Genomic DNA, 18,865 nt, shown 5'->3' with positions numbered 1-18,865 from the left:
GTGCTTATGACAATGCATCTTTTAGTAGTTAAAAGTGTATTTGTTTTAGTACAACCAGCGAGTGAATTTGAATTACGAAACGCTTCTGTACTTCGAACCGATATCACTGTTCGGACTTAATTCGTAAACTGCAGTGAATTTAAAAACATAACGAATTTTAACTGCCGTGGATTCTAGATTTTTACATTTTTATACCAACCATAAAATATATTCTACGTTTGTATCTATATTTTATAACTATATGCTTCGTTGCAGAAACATCTTTACTGACTCAAAATATATTGTAATAATTCAAGTTGTGGTAAAAAATTCAAGAGTTGAAAACCGCAATAGAAAAATCAATTTCGCTAAAAAGTGTAGTAGATTTACTGCCATTGCAGTAAGTTCCGAATGCTGACCGACATACTACGTTCACTTTGTGGAATGCATGTATGTATGTACATTGGTACAATTGTCAGAAACCATTCAAGGCGAATTTATTCAATGGAAGGTGTGTACATGCATATGTACATTTTTTCATTGCAAAAAATGTCAGAATGAATTCAATGGAAATCCGTATACACACACGGCGAATTCATATCTCATTTCAATTATATTTTTCTGGCACGCGGCGGTTGTGTAATCTTGAGGTTAGGTGAGTATGCGTAAAATATCGTATTATAATGAATGGCCGCCAGCGGTCATGACTTTGTGGGAATACATGTGCTGCATAACCATACGCTGATGTTGCGTGACCCTGCGCTCATCAAACGTGTGCTCGTGAGGGACTTTAGTGCATTTTCCAGCCGCTTCGAACGCACTGACGCCGGTGGTGATGCGATGGGTTCGCTGAATTTGTTTTTTGCGCAATACGAAGTATGGACGGAGATACATCAGATATTTTCACCACTATTTTCTCACGGGAGGGCGAAGCAAATGTATCCGCTGCTGCAACAGGTAGGCAACAAGCTGGAGGAACACATGGCCGCTTGAGCCACGAAGAAGTCACGCTTCTGCACCACACTTTCATTCGAGCTGCCAGCTGCTTCTCGCTTCAGCGCTGCTGCTGGCCGGCTTCGACACGTCCTCTTCGACAATCACCTTTGCGTTTTACGAGTTGGCCAAGTAACCGGAGATACAGGGTCGTTTGCGCGCCGAATTGTTGGAAGCGCTAACAAAAGGCAATGGCTCGGTTGACTATGACACCATCAATGCACTGCCGTATCTGCGCATGATTGTCGATGAAGTTTTGCGTCTGTATCCGCCTACCTCCTTTCTCGATCGACGCTGCACCGCCGAATTGGGTTACGAAGTAGATCATCAAAGTAGATGATATCGTTTTTTGTATTGGGTGGTCCCGGTGCTGGTAAAGGGACACAATGCTCCAAAATTGTAGAACGTTACCAATTTGTACATCTCTCTGCGGGCGATTTGTTACGGGAGGAACGTGCATGCCAGGGTTCTGAATATGGTACGCTAATTGAAGACTACATACGCAATGGTAAAATTGTACCCGTTGAAATGACCTGCTCGCTGCTCGAGAAAGCGATGCAGAACTTTGGCCAACAAAAATTCCTTATTGATGGTTTCCCACGCAATCAAGATAATTTCGATGGTTGGACACGACAGATGGGAGATAAAGTAGGTTTCCAATATTTAAGTAATATAATAATAGATTGGCGCTTACACATATGTTAGTGTTTGGCCGAGCTTCTCCTCCGATTTGTGGTGTGCGCCTTGATGTTGTCACACAAAGCGGAGGGACCTACAGTTTTACGCCGACTCCGAACGGCGATTGTATTTTTATGAGAAGCTGTTTTTCATGGCAGAAATACACTCGGAAGTTTGCCATTGCCTGCCGAGGGACGACCGCTGTTAAGAAAAAACCTTTTTTCTATATTTTTTGCGACGTTGCTTTGACCAGGGTTTGAACCCAGGCGTTGCGGAGTGGAAGCGCGCACTGCTTACCACTACACCACAGCGGCCGACAATATTTAAGTATTTCACACAAAAAAAGAGTTAAGTGTGTGGCTACAATGTTAACTATCTGTGTATTTGTTGACCATGTTTAAATTTAATATATATATTCATTCGTTGGTGGTTCAGTTATGGTGTCAGTACGTTCAGGTCAGTTTGAGGGCAATTTTAAAATGAAATGTATGAAATTTAGCTTATGGCACGCAAACCAATTTCATGAAAAGTAAATCTGAGGCAAGCTGTTTTGCAGGACAAAGAACGAAATATGGAAGAATTATTGAAAATAGTTGAAGCTAGTCATGAATTTTGCGATGAGCTACATCAGTTGAAAGAGAAATTCATAAAGCGGTTATCCGACTTAAATGAAAGCTATACAGCCGAATCTGTCCCTGAAAAAACTTCGCCGTCTCGCATTTCGGCACGTACTAGTAACTCTAAACTTCTGGCCACGGTTGTAGCCATGGAAGCGGCAATTGACGATGCCATTGTGCAAACTCCACAAATGAATCCCACGTCAGTCCCAAGTAGCGCCAAAGTTCCGAATACGGAGCCAACTGAGGTCCAATTAATGCCTCCACCGCCGGCGCCTCTTGCGCCTGCACCGAATGATATATTGCAATCCAGTTGCATTGAAACTTCATTTGTAAGGCCACAACGTGCTGCCAAATTGAAATCAGAGAAGAACTTAAAGGGACCGAGACTTAACAATACATTACGTCGACCGAGCAGTTGCGATACCAGTAGGGTGAAGTTAGAGCATGAACAATACCCTTCACAAATGCATCAAGTTGATGAAGCATCAGCAACTAACAGGGATAGTACCAAGTCTACTGCGAGCGTCAGATCTGAAGATGGGGTGGTGGCCATACCAAGTAAAGCTCCATCCGTTTGTTTTTTACCTTTGTTAACTTTTTATTTGAGCCCTAATTGTTTTGTGTTTTTATAAAGGGCTGCTGCAATAAGGAGAACACGCGGATGAAAGGTATGACATCTAAAATTCTGAAGCGTCTATTAGAGAAAGCAGACCACGATTTCGTCTATCAACAAACGCACCGGAAGCAAATAATCGTGAGTTTAAACCTTATAATTATTATTACTTTAACTAGTTCATTTCGGGGTGGGGCTGTTCAAAGTCTGTACTCCGTTTATGTAATCTCCCCAAAATAAAGCGGATTGAAAACCAGCAAGCTTGAATTTTGATGAATTTGGGAAAAAAAACATATCGTGCATTTGTTAAACTTGCTAGTTTTCTACTGTTTGCTTCTTATTCAGAGGCGGAGTAGTTCGCTACTCTGCGATTTATTACTATTATGATTATAGATCTGACGATGGTCGTTTGTTTTTAACCAGATCAACTCGGGAGGGGCCCGAGTAAGAACCATCACCTCCAAATATTAAAAATAATTCCCTTGTAACCTTTTTAACTATTAACACATGGAATCACTCCTATTACATTGAAGTGGAGTTTCGTTGTAACAGGAAGTGGAATACGATATGGGTGAAGATGGGCGATTTATGACGTAGTTGTTGGCTCCGAGTTTCCCTCGCTGTATGGTGGGAGGAGAACCAACTTCACTAGTGGTCTGGTAACTTGACCTTTCTTCGTCAGTATGTCCACTACGCGCACCCTACCATCGGTACCCGGGTGTAAGTTGACAACTCGCCCCAATCTCCATTCAGTTGGAGGCAGATTGTCTTCCCTTATAACAACGAGATCACCTATTTTCATATTCTCCTTGGGGTGCTTCCATTTAATTCGCTTTTGTAGTTCGGCTAAGTAGTCCACTTTCCATCGCCTGCAAAACGTCTGATGCAGTGCTTTTAGTTTTTGCCATCGATTGACGATGGAGGCAGGGTTCTCATTCACATCAGGTTCTGGCGGAGCCATAAGATGTCCACCAGTAAGAAAATGGCCTGGAGTAAGCGGCTCCAGATCATTTGGCTCATTTGAAGGGGGGCTCAGTGGTCGCGAATTAAGGCATGCCTCAATCCGGCATAAAAGCGTACTGAGCTCTTCAAAGGTGTATTTGTGAGCGGACGCCACCTTTTTAAAGTGGCTTTTAAAGCTCTTTACACCTGCCTCCCAGAGTCCTCCCATGTGAGGAGCGGTAGCAGGTATAAAATGCCACTCAAATGTTTGATGGTTATATTTGGAAATCGTTTTGTCTCGCGCGTCAGACAAAAAAAGCTTTGAATTCAGATCGTAAAGATCGCGAAGCTCCGAAAAAATTTGTACCATTGTCGGAATAGATATTCTTCGTGCATCCTCTTCTAGCCACGAACCGAGGAAATGCTGCTAGAAAGGATGGGGTACTAAGGTCACTGGTGGCTTCAAAGTGAATCGCTTTAGTGGTGAAACAAACAAATAGGCAAACATAGCCTTTGGAAATTCGACAACCTCTACCACGGTAACTTTTAATTTCAAAGGGTCCCGTGAAGTCTACTCCCGTATTCGTGAACGCGCGCGTAAATGTTGTGCGTTCCTGAGGAAGAGTTCCCATAATTTGCGTCTGAGATCGTTTCTTGTAGATGGTACAAATTTTACAATTGTGGATGGTAGACCTAATCATGTTTTTTACCCTGGGAATCCAGTACTGGGTACGGCTAAGGCGTAACATGAGCTGATTTTCTCCGTGTAAGGAGACTTGGTGAATCATCAGGACGATAAGACGGGACAACCTGCAGTTATACGGAATAATGATTGGATGGCGCTCATTATAAGCTAAGTCCTGGGATGCTCCGAGGCGACCTCCAGCCCTGATGATGTCGTGCTTGTCGACGAACGGATTAAGCGGAAGGATTTCACTCTTTGCATCGATGGGTTTTCTAGTTTTCAAATTCCTGTTTTCCTCACCGTAGTGTTGCTTCTGGTTGATTTTTATCAAGAGATGTGTCGTCATCTTAATTTCATCTGATGAAATTAAACAAGAATTTTCCTGAAATAAAGCTTTAGTTTTCGGGTGAGTTCTTCGATAGAATCTCATGACATATGTTAACACTGTCAAAGCTCTCGGTAGATCTGAAAACCGGTCAAGAATATCGATATCATTTACTTTTGTTGATGCATAAGCGTGTGCCCTTTTTTCTTCAACTTCTGTGTGATAGTTAATTTCTTGAGCAGGCCATTTAGAGTTGTCTTCTTGCAATCAAGAAGGTCCCTGCCACCACAAAAAATTGGTCACCAACTCTGACGCAGGCAATCCTCTGCTAGCTAAGTCGGCTGGATTTGAAGCCGAGTCTACATGCGACCAGTCCCTGTTACCGACTTTTTCTATTATTTTCGTAATTCGGTGTGCGACAAAAGTTGACCAAGAACAAGGCGGCTTTCGTATTCATGCGAGTACGATGGTCGAATATGTCCAAAGATATGTTTTCACTTGCCCTAGGTTGAGGTTGTTGATTACTGATTCTATGATTTCCGCGAGCAGTACGGCTCCGCAAAGCTCTAGTCGTGGTAGCGATATTGTTTTGACAGGAGCTACTTTGGTTTTTGCCAAAAGAAGGTTGACCAAAACTTTGTCATCTCTTTTGACGCGCATGTATGCAGTAGCCGCATATGCTTTTTCCGATGCGTCGCAGAAACCATGTATCTCGATGTCATCTCCTGGTGCGAAGTGTACCCATCGAGGTATTCTAATATTGTGTATTTCATGGTAATGTTTGGTAAAATTGTGACATCGTTCCATAGCAGTAGAAGACACAGTCTCATCCCAGTCTGTGCCTTCTAGCCAAAACTCTACTCTGCATGATTATTTTGGCCACGACGACTATTGGAGCAAGCCATCCTAGCGGATCAAATAGCTTGGCGATAGCTGATAGTATCGCCCTTTTTGTAGGTGTCTCGCGGTCCTCCAATGGTCTTGCCATGAAATAGAATAGATCGGTATGGGCATTCCATCTTATGCCAAGAGCCTTAACCGTGCTGGTATCTTCGAATGCCAAAAAGTCTTCACTGAGTAGATCCGTTTTTGGGATGTCCTTTAGAATTTCCGCACAGTTTGAGGTCCATTTCCTTAGCGGAAAACCGGCTGACCGTAGCACTTTAGAGATTTCATCTCTTGCTCTTACGGTAGAGTCGATGCTGTGTCCTCCAGCTAGCACGTCATCCACATACATGCATTTTCGTAGTATGTTAGATGCTATTGGGGAAGAAATTTCTACATCGTCAGCCAGTTGTAAAAGTGTCCTTATCGCGAGGTAAGGAGCACAATTAATCCCGAAAGTGACAGTCTTTAATTCGTATAGACTTACAGGTTCGTTCGGGTTTGTACGGAAAACTATCCGTTGATATTTGGTATGGTTGCTGTACACCCAAATTTGTCGGTACATCTTCTCGATGTCACTATTAAAAACGTATCTGTATAACCTCCAGCGGAGTATAAGGATCGGAAGATCTGCTTGGAGAACTGGACCTGGGAGAAGTACGTCGTTCAGCCTTGTGCCATTAGCCGTTGGACTTGAGGCATTAAAGACGACTGGAACTTTGGTGGAGGTACTTTCTGCCTTTATGACAGCGTGGTGAGGCAGAAAGTAGTTATCGGAAGAGTTTGCTGATATACTATCATTTATTCTGGACATGTGTCCTAGTGGTTCATATTCAGCTAGTACCCTATTATACTCTTTTTGTAGGACGGCATCCTATGCAAGCCGTGTCTCATTCCGGAAGAACTGAGAGCATGCTTTTTTAAGAGAAGGGCCTAGGCAGATGTTTGCGGGAAATTCCTGCCTAAATGGTAGCGAGACTACGTATTTTCCGTCTTCTCGTCTACGAGTTGTCTCCCGATAAAGTTTGTCACAGTATTTGTCGTCCTCGTTCAAGCTTTTGTTTTTTGGTATGTCTTCGAGTTCCCAGAATGCAGTAAGTTGTTTGTCCAAGGCAACTTCACTGTGATACGAAACTATATTGTTGGTTGGAGTGGGTGCATCGGTGCATCCGGTTAATATCCAACCGAACACTGTTTCTTGGGCGAGAAGTGTACTGAGTACATTCTTCTTCAAGCCGCATAAAATAATTTGGGGATAAATGTCTCCGCCAAGTACGAGGTCTACTTCTTCATTCACGTAGAACCGTTTATCAGCTAGAACAAGACCTGGAAATGCCTGCATAGTCATAGCGCTGATATGACAGGATGGTAGATTTCCGGTTAGTCTTGTTAGGACGAGCACTGTTGCGTGCAGGCTGAACAATGGATCAACAGGGGATCGAAGTTCTATGCTGCATGCCTCTTTGACCTGCGCAGAGGTTGCATTCGTAATGCCCGAGACTTGGGCATGCATCCTCTTAGCTGGCAGGTTGATTCTGCGTTTGAGTCGTTCTGTTATGAATGAACACTAAGAACCAGAGTCAATAAGTGCTCGAGCTGAAATATCTGTGCCATTGAGACGTATATTTACGCGAGCTGTTCCTAAGAGCACACCTGAATTTGTGTTAGCATAACAAGACTTAACGTCTTTGCTTTTATTGTTATGTGTTCTATTATTAAAGCTGCGCTTTGCTGGAGCCTGTTGAGAGGAGGATGCGGTGTCATTGGCAAGTCCCGGCGGCGTTCGAACCGCTGTTGCCTTTGGCACATTTGTCTGAATGTGCAGGAGCGAGTGATGTCGCGAGTGGCACATGCTGCAATTAAAGGGGCTTGTGCACCTCGTCACGGTATGTGCAGCACTCAAACAATTCAGGCAACTGTTGTTGCTCTTTAAGTAATTAAACCTCTCATCAGGCGTAAGCTTCAAAAATTTGGAACAGCGGCGTAGTTTGTGCTCATTCGTTTGGCACATTGTACAAGTGAACTTGGTCACGCTTGCTTGGAATGCACCAAGTCTTTTGGTATGGGCTTCTGAAGGGTTTTCAGTGTTTTGCGGCTTTGGCGCCTTAACCGCTTTTGTACCCTTTAAGCCTGTCAGGGTTTCCAGGGTTTGGAACCTGTTAGATAGGAACTTATCCATATCTTCCCACTTCGGTAAATCGCCTGTGTGGTCTATGGTTTGCTCCCATAGAGCCAAAGTGCTGTCAGGCAGTTTAGTCGAGCAAAGATATATAACAATTGAGTCCCCATTTGAAATGTCAATTTGATGACTCTTGAGGGATGACAAACAATTGTTGATATCACGCTGCAATCTTTTAATAGAGCTACCACATTCACTCTCCACTGAATTTAAATTGAATATTTTTAGTTGTGTGTTCACGAGAATACGCTTATTTTCGTATCGCTCACACAAATTTTCCCATGCTTTTGCGAAGCCTTCATTAGTTATTAGGCACTTACTGACAATGTCTTTGGCTTCTCCTTTGGTTTTTTGGTTGAGGTAATATAGCTTCTCAACTGGAGTAAGCTCCTGATTCGAGATGTAAATGGCCGTGAACATATCTCGAAATGTTGGCCAAGACAGATAATCGCCTTTGAAAACATCGGTATCACAGGGTGGAAGGTGAATATTGTGTTTTCGCATAGGCTTCTGTTCTACATCCCTTTCTTCTTTTGATAGTTTCTCAGCCTGAGCAGCCAAAGACGACATGCAGTTTACATAACTAGCAAACGCGCCTCTATTTATTTTTCTGTATGTCCTCTTATCTTCTTGTGAAAATTCGTCAGAGGTATTGAGGGCATCGTAGGCTAGCTTTGTTTTTTCCCACAGAGCTTTGAGTTCTTCTTGCTGAATAGCAAGGACATGCTTATTTTGCTCTGATATTGACGAAGCAAGGAAGTCGGACTCGAACTCTGTGACTTCTTCTGCTAAGCACATAAATGAATCCATTTTGAGGTTGAAGATGGGTTTACAACCAACAGAAAAAACAGGAGCTCGTTAAAAATTTAAAAATCTTTTCGAAGATTTGATAATGCTAAAGGCAAATATGTAGCAGATTATTCGAACCTGTTGAAATTTTTTAAAAAACGAAATTGTTTGCCGCTAGAGTCAAAAATACCCTAAAAACGCCAAAGATTGTAAAATCTATCCACAATGAAAAATATTCTTAACTTTTCCAATTCTTTATTATTATTATTTTTTTTTTCAGCAAAGGTTTATGGATATATGTAACTTTGATACGTTTATGCAAATAAAACTCGCCACCCAACTGTGCAGATATCTACGTGTATATATATATATATGTATTTCTAGGGACCAGCAGCGTCCTTATAAAACAATAAAATGTGTGCAGATCAAAGAGCAATAGAGCCAAGATGCAACAAAGTGACTTTGTGAAAGTGAATAACGTGAATTAAGTGCTAGTTGCGATAAAAAACTCCGGTGAATACTCTGAATTGCAAAGCTAATTAACATGCAGATTGCAGAAGTGAGGTTATGTGTTCACAAACCAATGACAAGTGAATCTTGAAAAGAGGTTAGTGCAAGAAATTGACTACTTCTGTGAAACTAACATAAAAAGTGAATTTAATCTAATGACGATAGCAAGAAAGTCGGAAATCAAAAAAAAAAAACTGATGTTGCAACTAAATTTAAAATGCATATAACACTTTTCACTGTCGTGTGTGTGTGTGTGTACACTTTAAACCAACACGAGCTGTTGGCACTCGAATGTGGAGAATCACTTGAATATGATAACCCGAAGTTGATGCTTTCACAAAGTCACTGCTATATGGCTATCTTTGCACTCGCGTAATTTTATATTTGAGCTTTGACGCAAATTAAACGATATTTTTTTATTTTTTTTTTATAAAAATATGTCTATATTGATAAAGTGCAGTGAATATAACCACGTACCTTGCGACTGGTTGGTTTCAATAATGAGTTGTGGCGGTATATGAGTAGTTGAAAGCTGGAAAAGTGTTGGTTGGTGACGAAATACTTTTAAATTTGTGGCGCAGACGTGGTGTCCTGGTATAATTCTTTGTTATGGCAAACTCGCTTTGAAAAGACGGTGGACTGTATTTCTCTTATTTCGCTGGTATTCCGATTATCGCACGGTCCCAAAAATGGCGCTTGCAATGTTTAATGGTTAGTTAGGTCGGACGGCTCCGAATGGACCAAATGATTACACGGGGGCGATTGGGACTTACGCTCCGGTGCAAGTATGATAAAAAGAAATAAAGAGAACCAAGATATTTGGATGTTATGGTGAATTCAATAGAGTCGATTTATTTCAGTATAGATATATATATATATAAATGTCGAATAATACAATATTTGAATACCTTTGGACGGGAGTGGCTTGGTAGCTGGTCTGCTCGGGTTGATCTTCTGAAAGTGAAAGAAGTGAAGTGAAAGAAAAACTTTACGGGACCTTTAATCGGACCGCCGCACAATAACTGAGTTAAGGGGAAACTTGACGAGAGTTCATTATCCGGCGGGATATTAAAATTAACCGTGCATACTACCCCATGTGCGCATGCATGTATCTGTGTATGCACATAAACATATAATATATATTATATGTTTACACAGACACTTATGCACGTACATATGCTCGCATTAGGGGGGTGCGTAAATAGTAATATTTAGGCTGAAGGCCTAAACAGAATTTATCAAGCCAAATTCTAAACTTCCGAATGTATTTAAGTCTTTATTTAAAAAAAAAAAACAAGGTTTGTATAGCTATACAGTCCCCAAGCGTGCCAGCGCATCCGCCCAGACAGTCCATTAAGCACACCCAAGTTTGAGGGATCTACAAGTTACAAGCGTTTCATCTTTAGCGTTCAGCATTTAACAGTTCATTATCATGTACGGTGTAATACAACAAATTATACACTGAACTATGATAATCTCTACTAGTATCTATAATAATAGACAATAATTTGCAATGTTTTTCACTTTTGCAATTAGTTTCGGGCACTATTACACAGTCATGACTTGTGCCACTCTGCCATATACGGTTGTTGCTCCCTTTCATACCACAGTAATTTTGTATACAACTCTGAATAAACGAAATTCATGGTCCTTCTCATTAATAACCCTGATCAGATTTTACCTCTGAGTACTCAAAAAGGTTTATTACTGTATATACTGTGGTTCGGCAATTTGGAGGAACAGAGGTAGACGAGTATGGGGTCCCAGATGGTCGTCGATATTCCTTGTGATGAAAGTGCAGAGATGCAGTTATTTATCGTCGTTTGGACCCGTTGTATTTGTTCGCCGTTTTCCGTGAAAACTGGTGGTATGTTGAGCAGGGTTTTTAATTGGTTGTCCACCAATATTCTTCGATTCTCATACCGCGAATTAAAAGCTTCCCAGGCGAGCTCAAAGTTTTCATTACTCAAGGGGTATTGTTTAACTATCAGTCCTGCTTGCCCCTTAGTCTTTAAGCGCAGATGGTACAGCTTTTAAGCGGGTGTTAATTTTAGGTGATTTTTATAGACTGCAGTAAACAGGTCCCTAAAACCTGGCCAGTCTTCGTACCCACCGTGAAAAACTTCGGTGTCACACGGTGGTACTTTGAGATATACCTCATTCGAGTTTGAACAATTTAAAATATGACCAGGATAAGATGTTTGCTGGGTTACGGGGTGCGGTCTAAGTCTAGCAGTTTTGAAAACATTTTCTATATTTATGCTCTATTGACGCGTAAAAAGCGTAAAAGACGGCTTCATATGATTTCAACAAAGAATCCAAATTTTTTCGAGCCCTTGAATTTTTACATTAATAAGGGATTCTGATAGGTCACCTGTCTGGGAAGGGGACCATTTGGAGCAAAGGATCTCCAACCTATTACTCTCGAAAACAAATTTTTGCAGGTGGTCATCCTTTGATAGTTGCTTTGGGGTTTTGGCTGAACTGTCCTCCATTTTTAAATAAACACAAGTACTGGAGTGATATTCGGCAGGGGTTGGTTGGGATTAGGGATGTTGCGAATGTGGAATTTTAGACATCCGCGGATGCGAATGCGGATGTTTAAAAGCTAACATCCGCGGATGCGGATGCGAAGGCGGATCTCAAGTATTTTTACAAAATAATTTAGGTCAGTAAATTAGGTGATTTAGGTAAATAAAAAATGGCAGGGTTAGTAATTTTTAATAATGTGCTTTTAATGCTTGGATTTACAAATTGGAACACTGAATTTAATAAAGCTTTTTAAAGGGTCGTAAATCAAACCTGCGCCACTATATAACTACTCGCTCGAGGCGACAAGCAAATGTTGGATGTATCCTCCTGACATTCGTCTTCACAATCTAGCATCATGGCAAGATCATTGTTTAAACACCGTTGTTTTCCAAAGAATTCTTCATTCTCATTCTTTTGGTTGTTTCGGAATTTGGAGAACCTGTAACCTCATCAGCGTTTTCCGAGTTTAGTTTTTGTAATTACCATTTAATCCTTTTTTCAGTGACTGGCCAGATATACGTTTTATCAGTGCAGTTGCACAATATTCCACGTACCAAAAACAGTAAAATATTCTACCAAGTTTAACTCGTAAAAAAAAATTTCTGTTATTTTCGGCCCCTTCAATATTCGCATTCGCAAAAGATCCGCATTGATTATTGCGAATGCGAAAGCGAATGCGAATGTTAAAATTACCACGGAAGCTCCGCGCTGGCGAATGCGAATGCGAATATTTGCAACAAGCCTGGTTGGGATTATGTATTATGGGTACTTGCGTTGCGGCGAACTTCGTCCCGCCCATAATTAGATTTTAAATTTAATCTTTTTGGTCCAACATTTTCTCCAACAGTCCACGATTTCCCCGGCGGGAACAATGATCCGGATCTATAGTGAATTTGCCCTAGAAACTTTATCTTATAGTTGGTGGCAATTTCAAAATGGATTCGTATCCTTGTTCAACAGAAATACAATATACATACATAGACTGAGATGAAATACCTGAAAAGCCAGTTTCACGAAAGCAATTTTAGTGAACAATTATTTTTTTCTATCAGGTTCTATATTAAATTCAATTAAACAAATAAATCTTCATTAAATTGCTGTTATTAAACTGGCTTTTAAGATATTTCGACAGGTAGTGGTTTGAGATTTACCACTGCACAAATCAACCCTGTTATGTCCGAATGAAGCTCTAACGCATAATAATATTGGCAAATCACGTCCATTAGCCCATTTGTAATAGACGTAGGGATGCAAATTTTGGGGAGTAACATCGATGTTTCGATGCTTAGCAAAAATGAACATCGATGCTAAAATACATCGCCAGAAAAACATCGATATATCGATGGTTTCCGATGTTTCGAAATTTGTTAGGAAAATCTAATACTTTTCAAATCCAAATCTCTGTAATTCAATTATTGCCTTTATTCAATTACCATTCCTTTCCAATAAATATAATAGAAATGCATGCCGTCGTAAGTTCGCTGAGCCTAAAGTTCCAAGGCCCAATTTCGTTGAAATTTCAACGGGATCCCGGTCCTTTTTTTAATGACTAAGTATGCATTTTTAATATCGAAAGATAAGAGTAAACTCAGAATTTCTGAATGTTCCTTTTACAAGAATAAATATCAAAATTCATTGCCAGTCAAAAAAAACTTTGGAGCATAATTCGATTTTAAAACATCGCTGAAACTGGCATCGATATATCGTCTATTTAGCGATTTTAGGAAATTGCAAACATCGATGGCAAACATCGAATTTCGAACCGATATTATCGATGTTTCAAAAATAACGATGCATCGTTTGCATCTCTAAATACACGAGAGTTCGATATACTCAATGGTGCAACAGGTCGATTTAGTCTGACATTCACGGCACCTTTTCTCACTTGTCGATTTTTAGTAATAACTCGAGCTCAGCATCACCTCTCATCTCTTTTTTGCAATTGGACTTCCTTTACCGTTTCCAATACATGTTTTGAATATTAGTCAAATCGGATCATAAAAAAAGATTTTTAGTAATAACTCAACTCCAGCGCCAACTGGTGGGTTAAATTGTGAAACTAAACTATCCAGAGACTCACTCAAACACACACACACAACTTTTTTGAAATCCCTCCAACCATTTAGGATTTCACGCACAAACATACCTACAGAAGAATTATATACACATTCAAAGATAAGGAAGTCACTTTGCCATGCCCTCTTTTCAAAAAGGCTACTTTTCTCCATCAGTATGGGATTAATTTCATATATCTCCATACTAAGTTCCAGTACTGTACCATGAACACTTCCAGAGATATGCAGTATGAAATCCGGCTTGTATGGTAGGTGCCACGCCCCCTTTTCCAATAGCTCCATATTTTCTCAATGGCTAAGCGATTAATTTCATATATCTCCACACCAAGTTCCAGTACTCTACCAAGAAAAATTCTAGAGATATGCAATAAGAAAAATTCGACTTGTATGGGAGTTGCCACGCTGGTATAAAGTTCCAGTACTCTACCATAAATACTTCCAGAGATACTTATTATGAAAAATTCGGTTTATATGGGAGGTGCCACGCTCCATTTTCAAATAGTCCGAAATTTTATTCATGAGTATGCGATAGATTTCTACTCTACCATGAACATTTCCAGAGATATACAGTATGAAAAATTCGGTTTGTATATGAGGTGCCACGCCCCTTTTCCAATAATTCCCATTTTTCTAGATGAGTATGTGATTGATTTCATATATTTCTGTACCAAGTTCATAAATTTCTCCAATTTTTCTCAAGAGTATGCGATTGATTTCATATACATAGTATCCCCATACCAAGTTCCAGTACTCTAGAATGAACACTTCGGTGTTCGGTAAAAATTCGGTTTATATGGGAAGTTCCACGCTCCCTTTTCAAATAGTCTGAATTTTTCCTCATGAGTATGCGATTGACTTCGTATATCTCCGCACCCAGTTCCAGTGCTGTATCATGAACACTTCCAGAGATATGCAGTATTGTATGGGAGGGCCCACGCGCTTTTACAATAGCTCAAATTTTTCTCAAGAGTATGCGATTGATTTCATATACATAGTACCTCCATACCAAGTTCCAGTACTCTACCATGAACATTTCCAGATATGTATATACATACTACGTTTATACGCACAGAATAATCGACTTAATTGAAAGCGCATTGACACCGTACACATTTCGCTCTAGTGTCTATACTTACGGCTTTATATCGGCATCAAAGTAACCGTCTTTAAAAGCAAACAAAATCAGCAGTTTTCATTTTACATTTTATAAGTTAACATAATGGGAAGTGATAAAAATCTAGTTTTATTCGGCATTATAAAATCGTGGCAAAGAGAAAGAACGATTATTACTAATCAACTTTTAAATACTGATGCGATTATTTGGAATTTGAGGGGAACAGCTGATCTCCAATTCGCTTTGAGTGAGAGCGGTGTTTATACACTCTTTCTAACTGTCTGGAGAAATAAACTACCGATTTGAAATGGAGTGTGAGCCAAAACACTTCGCTCTTTCAAAGCGAATTGAAATTCAGTTTATACATATGTTTTGAATCGCGGCGAAATGAATTAAAGCGACTTATACATGCGTATAAACGTAGTAACAGTGTGAGGTGCCACTCTCCTTTTCCAATAGCTCCAATTTCCCTCCACGAATATGTGACTGGTTATATATATTTTCGTACCAAGTTTAAAAATTGTACCATGAACGCTTCCAATACTTACTTTAGTTAGGATTAGACATGGGTTAGCCAAGGATTCGAGACATGAGCCTCTTAAAAGTAATAAGGGATTTAATTTTTTTTAATTTTGCATTGCGTCGTTATTGCATCGGTATGTGAATTCATATATTTCGATAACGAAATAAATTCGAGCATAAATACGATTTTTAGTTATATATACATATTTTTTTCCTGTTATCAATACATATTTTGAATCTGAGAATAATCGGACCATAAACCCGATTTTTTAGTAATAACTCGACTCCTACGCCACCTGGCGGCTTTGTCTTTCCTATTGTCAATACACATCTCAAATATGAGGCGAATTGGACCATAAATACGGGTTTTACTAATAATTCGACTCCAGCGCCACCTAGCGGTTGTTTTAATATTTATTCTGCTATTCGCAAGGTAGACAAATTCAAAAAACAAATATCATAAAAATCGGTCCAGCCGTTCTTGAGTTATAAATGGTGTAACTAACACGACTTTGTTTTATATATATATGTAGATATATATTCTTCACTTGAGTAAATTATATTTTGAACAATTTTTGAGAATGTTTTGACCGCAAAGGAATTTAAAAAATTAGTCCCAAAATATTGAACACTGATGTTGTTTTTCAAGCTTTGCTGCCCACTGTGCATGCAAGAGCCGCCCTTTTTATACCTTTCATAAGCATGAAATGGTATTATAACTTTGGTCCGATGTTTGTAAGTACCAGAACAAGAAGAGATAGACCCATTAAAATGTATACTTAAATGATCAGAATGTCGAGCTGAGTCGATTTAGCCATGTCCGTCTGTCCGTCTGTCTATCTGTCCGTCTGTTTGTATACAATCTAGTCTCTCAGTTTTCGAGATATCCGGATGAAATTTGGTAGGTGGGTGTATTTTTATAATGTATTAATCATTTGTCAGAACCGGAAGAATCGGACCACTATAACATATAGCTCCCATACAACTTATTGTTCAGATATGAGATTTTTCGTTATAACTTCTCCTTTTATGCAGCCAAGAACATGAAATTTTGCAATACTTCCACCCATTATCAACAGAGAACTTAGAGTGAAAATTACAAAGATCGGGTCACTATAACCTATAGCTCCCGTACTACTGATTGTTCAGATATAAGATTTTTCGTTATAACTCCTCCATTTAAGTAGCTAAAAACATGAAATTTTGAACTGTTGTCACTCATTATCAGAAGAATACTATCAGAGAAAATGGCGAAGATCAGGTAACTATAACCTATAGCCTCCATACAACTGATTGTTCAGATATGAGATTTTTTGCCATAATTTCTCCATTTATGCAGCTAGGAACATGAAAATTCTCACCGTTTTTACTCATTATTAAGAGAATATTTACAATGAAAGTAACAAAGATCGGGTCACTATCACATATATCTCCCATTCAACTGATTGTTCAGTTATGAGAATTTTCGTTATGACTCCTAGATTTATGCAGCTAGGAGCATGAAATTTTGCAATACTTCCAACGATTATCAACAGAATTCTTACAGTGAAAATAACAAAGATCGGGTCTTTTTTACATATAGCTCCCATACAACTGATTGTTCAGATATGAGAATCTTTGTTATAATTTCTAAATATATGCAGCTAGAAACATGATATTTCGCACTATTTTTACTCATTATCGACAGACAGTCTACAGTAAAATTAACAAAGATCGGGTCACTGTAACTTATATATTGTCTCCATATAACTGATTGTTCAGATATGGGCTTTCAATGCAAAACTAATTTATTTGGACAGCTAAAACCGATAAATTTCGTAAGCTATTGTATAAATAATAAAACAAAGTCTACTGAGAAAATTGTCAAAATCTATGTTGTTTAAGCCTTATCTCGTATACCACTGATTGTTCCTATACCAGTTTTTGCGATATATCTCCTTTATGTAGGAAGCTAAACCCATTAAATTGTGTTACCGGTTTACATACCGATCATACAGCAGAGAAAATCACTTAGATTGGAGCTATATAAGGTATATCTTCCCTACCTCTGATTGTTTAGATAAGATTTTTTATATATGTAACTCCTCTATCTATGTGTGCTGTGAATATATAAATTTTTTCGAATGCAGTAATCTGTTATAGTAACGTTTTCAGATGTTCATGAAAGGTATGAAGCCTTCGGCATAGCCAAAGACAGCGCTGCTCTTACTTGTTTAATTTATTTTTTTGCCTCAGCGTATCTGAGCACGATTGAGAGAATACAAAGGTTGCGCCGATCTCGGACCGCTATTCCTCTCTTAACGAATTTGACAGAATCGTTGTTTGCATGACGTCACACTGGTGCAACTTGTTTACGTTTTCCTTGCAACATTTTTTCTTCTTCTTCCATTCTTGCTCACGTTTTGGCATTTCTCTCTCGCAATTGCACCAGTGTGACGTCACACACAAGTTATTCTCAAAAATCCTCTCCGATCGGCGCAATCTTGTATTCTATCATTCTTGGTATCTGAGTGCAATCTGTGCCTGAGTAGAAAGGCTTACGTTTGTGTGTGCGAGCGGTAGAATCGCTTGTAATCTAAGCGGATAGTGTAGGAGGAGAAGATAATGCAAATTGTGTGTGCTCTGCCCTTCTTGCCAGATTTACATATGCATGTATGTACATCTATTAACGAATGAGGAGTGTACTCGCCAATTTGTCTCTTTGCATTCGTTTTCCAACTCGGATACTGTACATATGTGGCGCCCAAGTATATACTTAGGTATATACTTGGTTGAAATATATATAACCTGCGAAGGGGAAAGTGTATATGAAGATTAGCGTTATGTTTTTCTTTAGTGTCGATGACTTCTTGGTGCCGTTGATCATCGAGTATATATAGTTCGCTATAACGCTAATCTTCCAGTATATAGTATTTATGTGCATATATTAGAGTATCATGTACATACATACTTGGGTATGATGCTCAAACTATAGCGGTATTTAATTTTTGCTACTGTCGCGTAGGTTTTTGGTTTTTATACCCGAGCGCACTTGTGCACAAGGGTATATTAATTTTGTTCACATAACGGTTGTTTGTAACAGCCAAAATGAATCGAGATAGATATAGACAAATGTATACATAAATGCTCAGAATGAATTGAGAAATCGATTAAGCCATGTCTGTCTGTCCGTCCGTCTGTCCGTCTGTCCGTCCGTCCGTGTACACGATAACTCGAGCAAAAATTGAGATATCTCAACGAAATTTGGTATGTAGGTTTCCATTAATCCAAGGTAGGTTGGTATTAAAAATGGGCGAAATCGGACTGTAACCACGCCCACATCCCATATAACGGTAATTTTCGGAAATACGAAAATGCGATATTTTAGTAACTACTGTAGCTTATTCACTCAAAATTGATATGTACAATAACTTTTAGACAAAAA

The 18,865-nt window shown here is 39.4% G+C and overlaps 2 protein-coding genes across 3 annotated transcripts in view; one reads left to right on the top strand and one right to left on the bottom strand.

Annotated features, from left to right (window-relative positions):
* Positions 1-18,865, bottom strand: part of LOC118748556 — a 355,097-nt gene that overhangs the window by 260,105 nt on the left and 76,127 nt on the right. The window lies entirely within an intron of this gene.
* LOC118734019 overlaps positions 1,089-18,865 on the top strand; it is a 22,344-nt gene continuing 4,567 nt past the window's right edge. Inside the window, exons 1-2 of the mRNA XM_036463706.1 lie at positions 1,089-1,639; positions 2,181-2,828. Coding sequence (XP_036319599.1) covers positions 1,309-1,639; positions 2,181-2,828 — 979 coding nt within the window. The 5' untranslated portion in view covers positions 1,089-1,308. The remainder of the gene's footprint in view (positions 1,640-2,180; positions 2,829-18,865) is intronic.

The sequence above is a fragment of the Rhagoletis pomonella genome, unplaced genomic scaffold (assembly GCF_013731165.1).
Source record: "Rhagoletis pomonella isolate Grant_MI unplaced genomic scaffold, Rhpom_1.0 Rhpom_scaffold_00001, whole genome shotgun sequence".
Lineage (NCBI taxonomy): Eukaryota > Metazoa > Arthropoda > Insecta > Diptera > Tephritidae > Rhagoletis > Rhagoletis pomonella.
The sequence above is the reverse complement of the archived record's forward strand: the minus strand, read 5'-3'. Positions and strand labels throughout refer to the sequence as shown.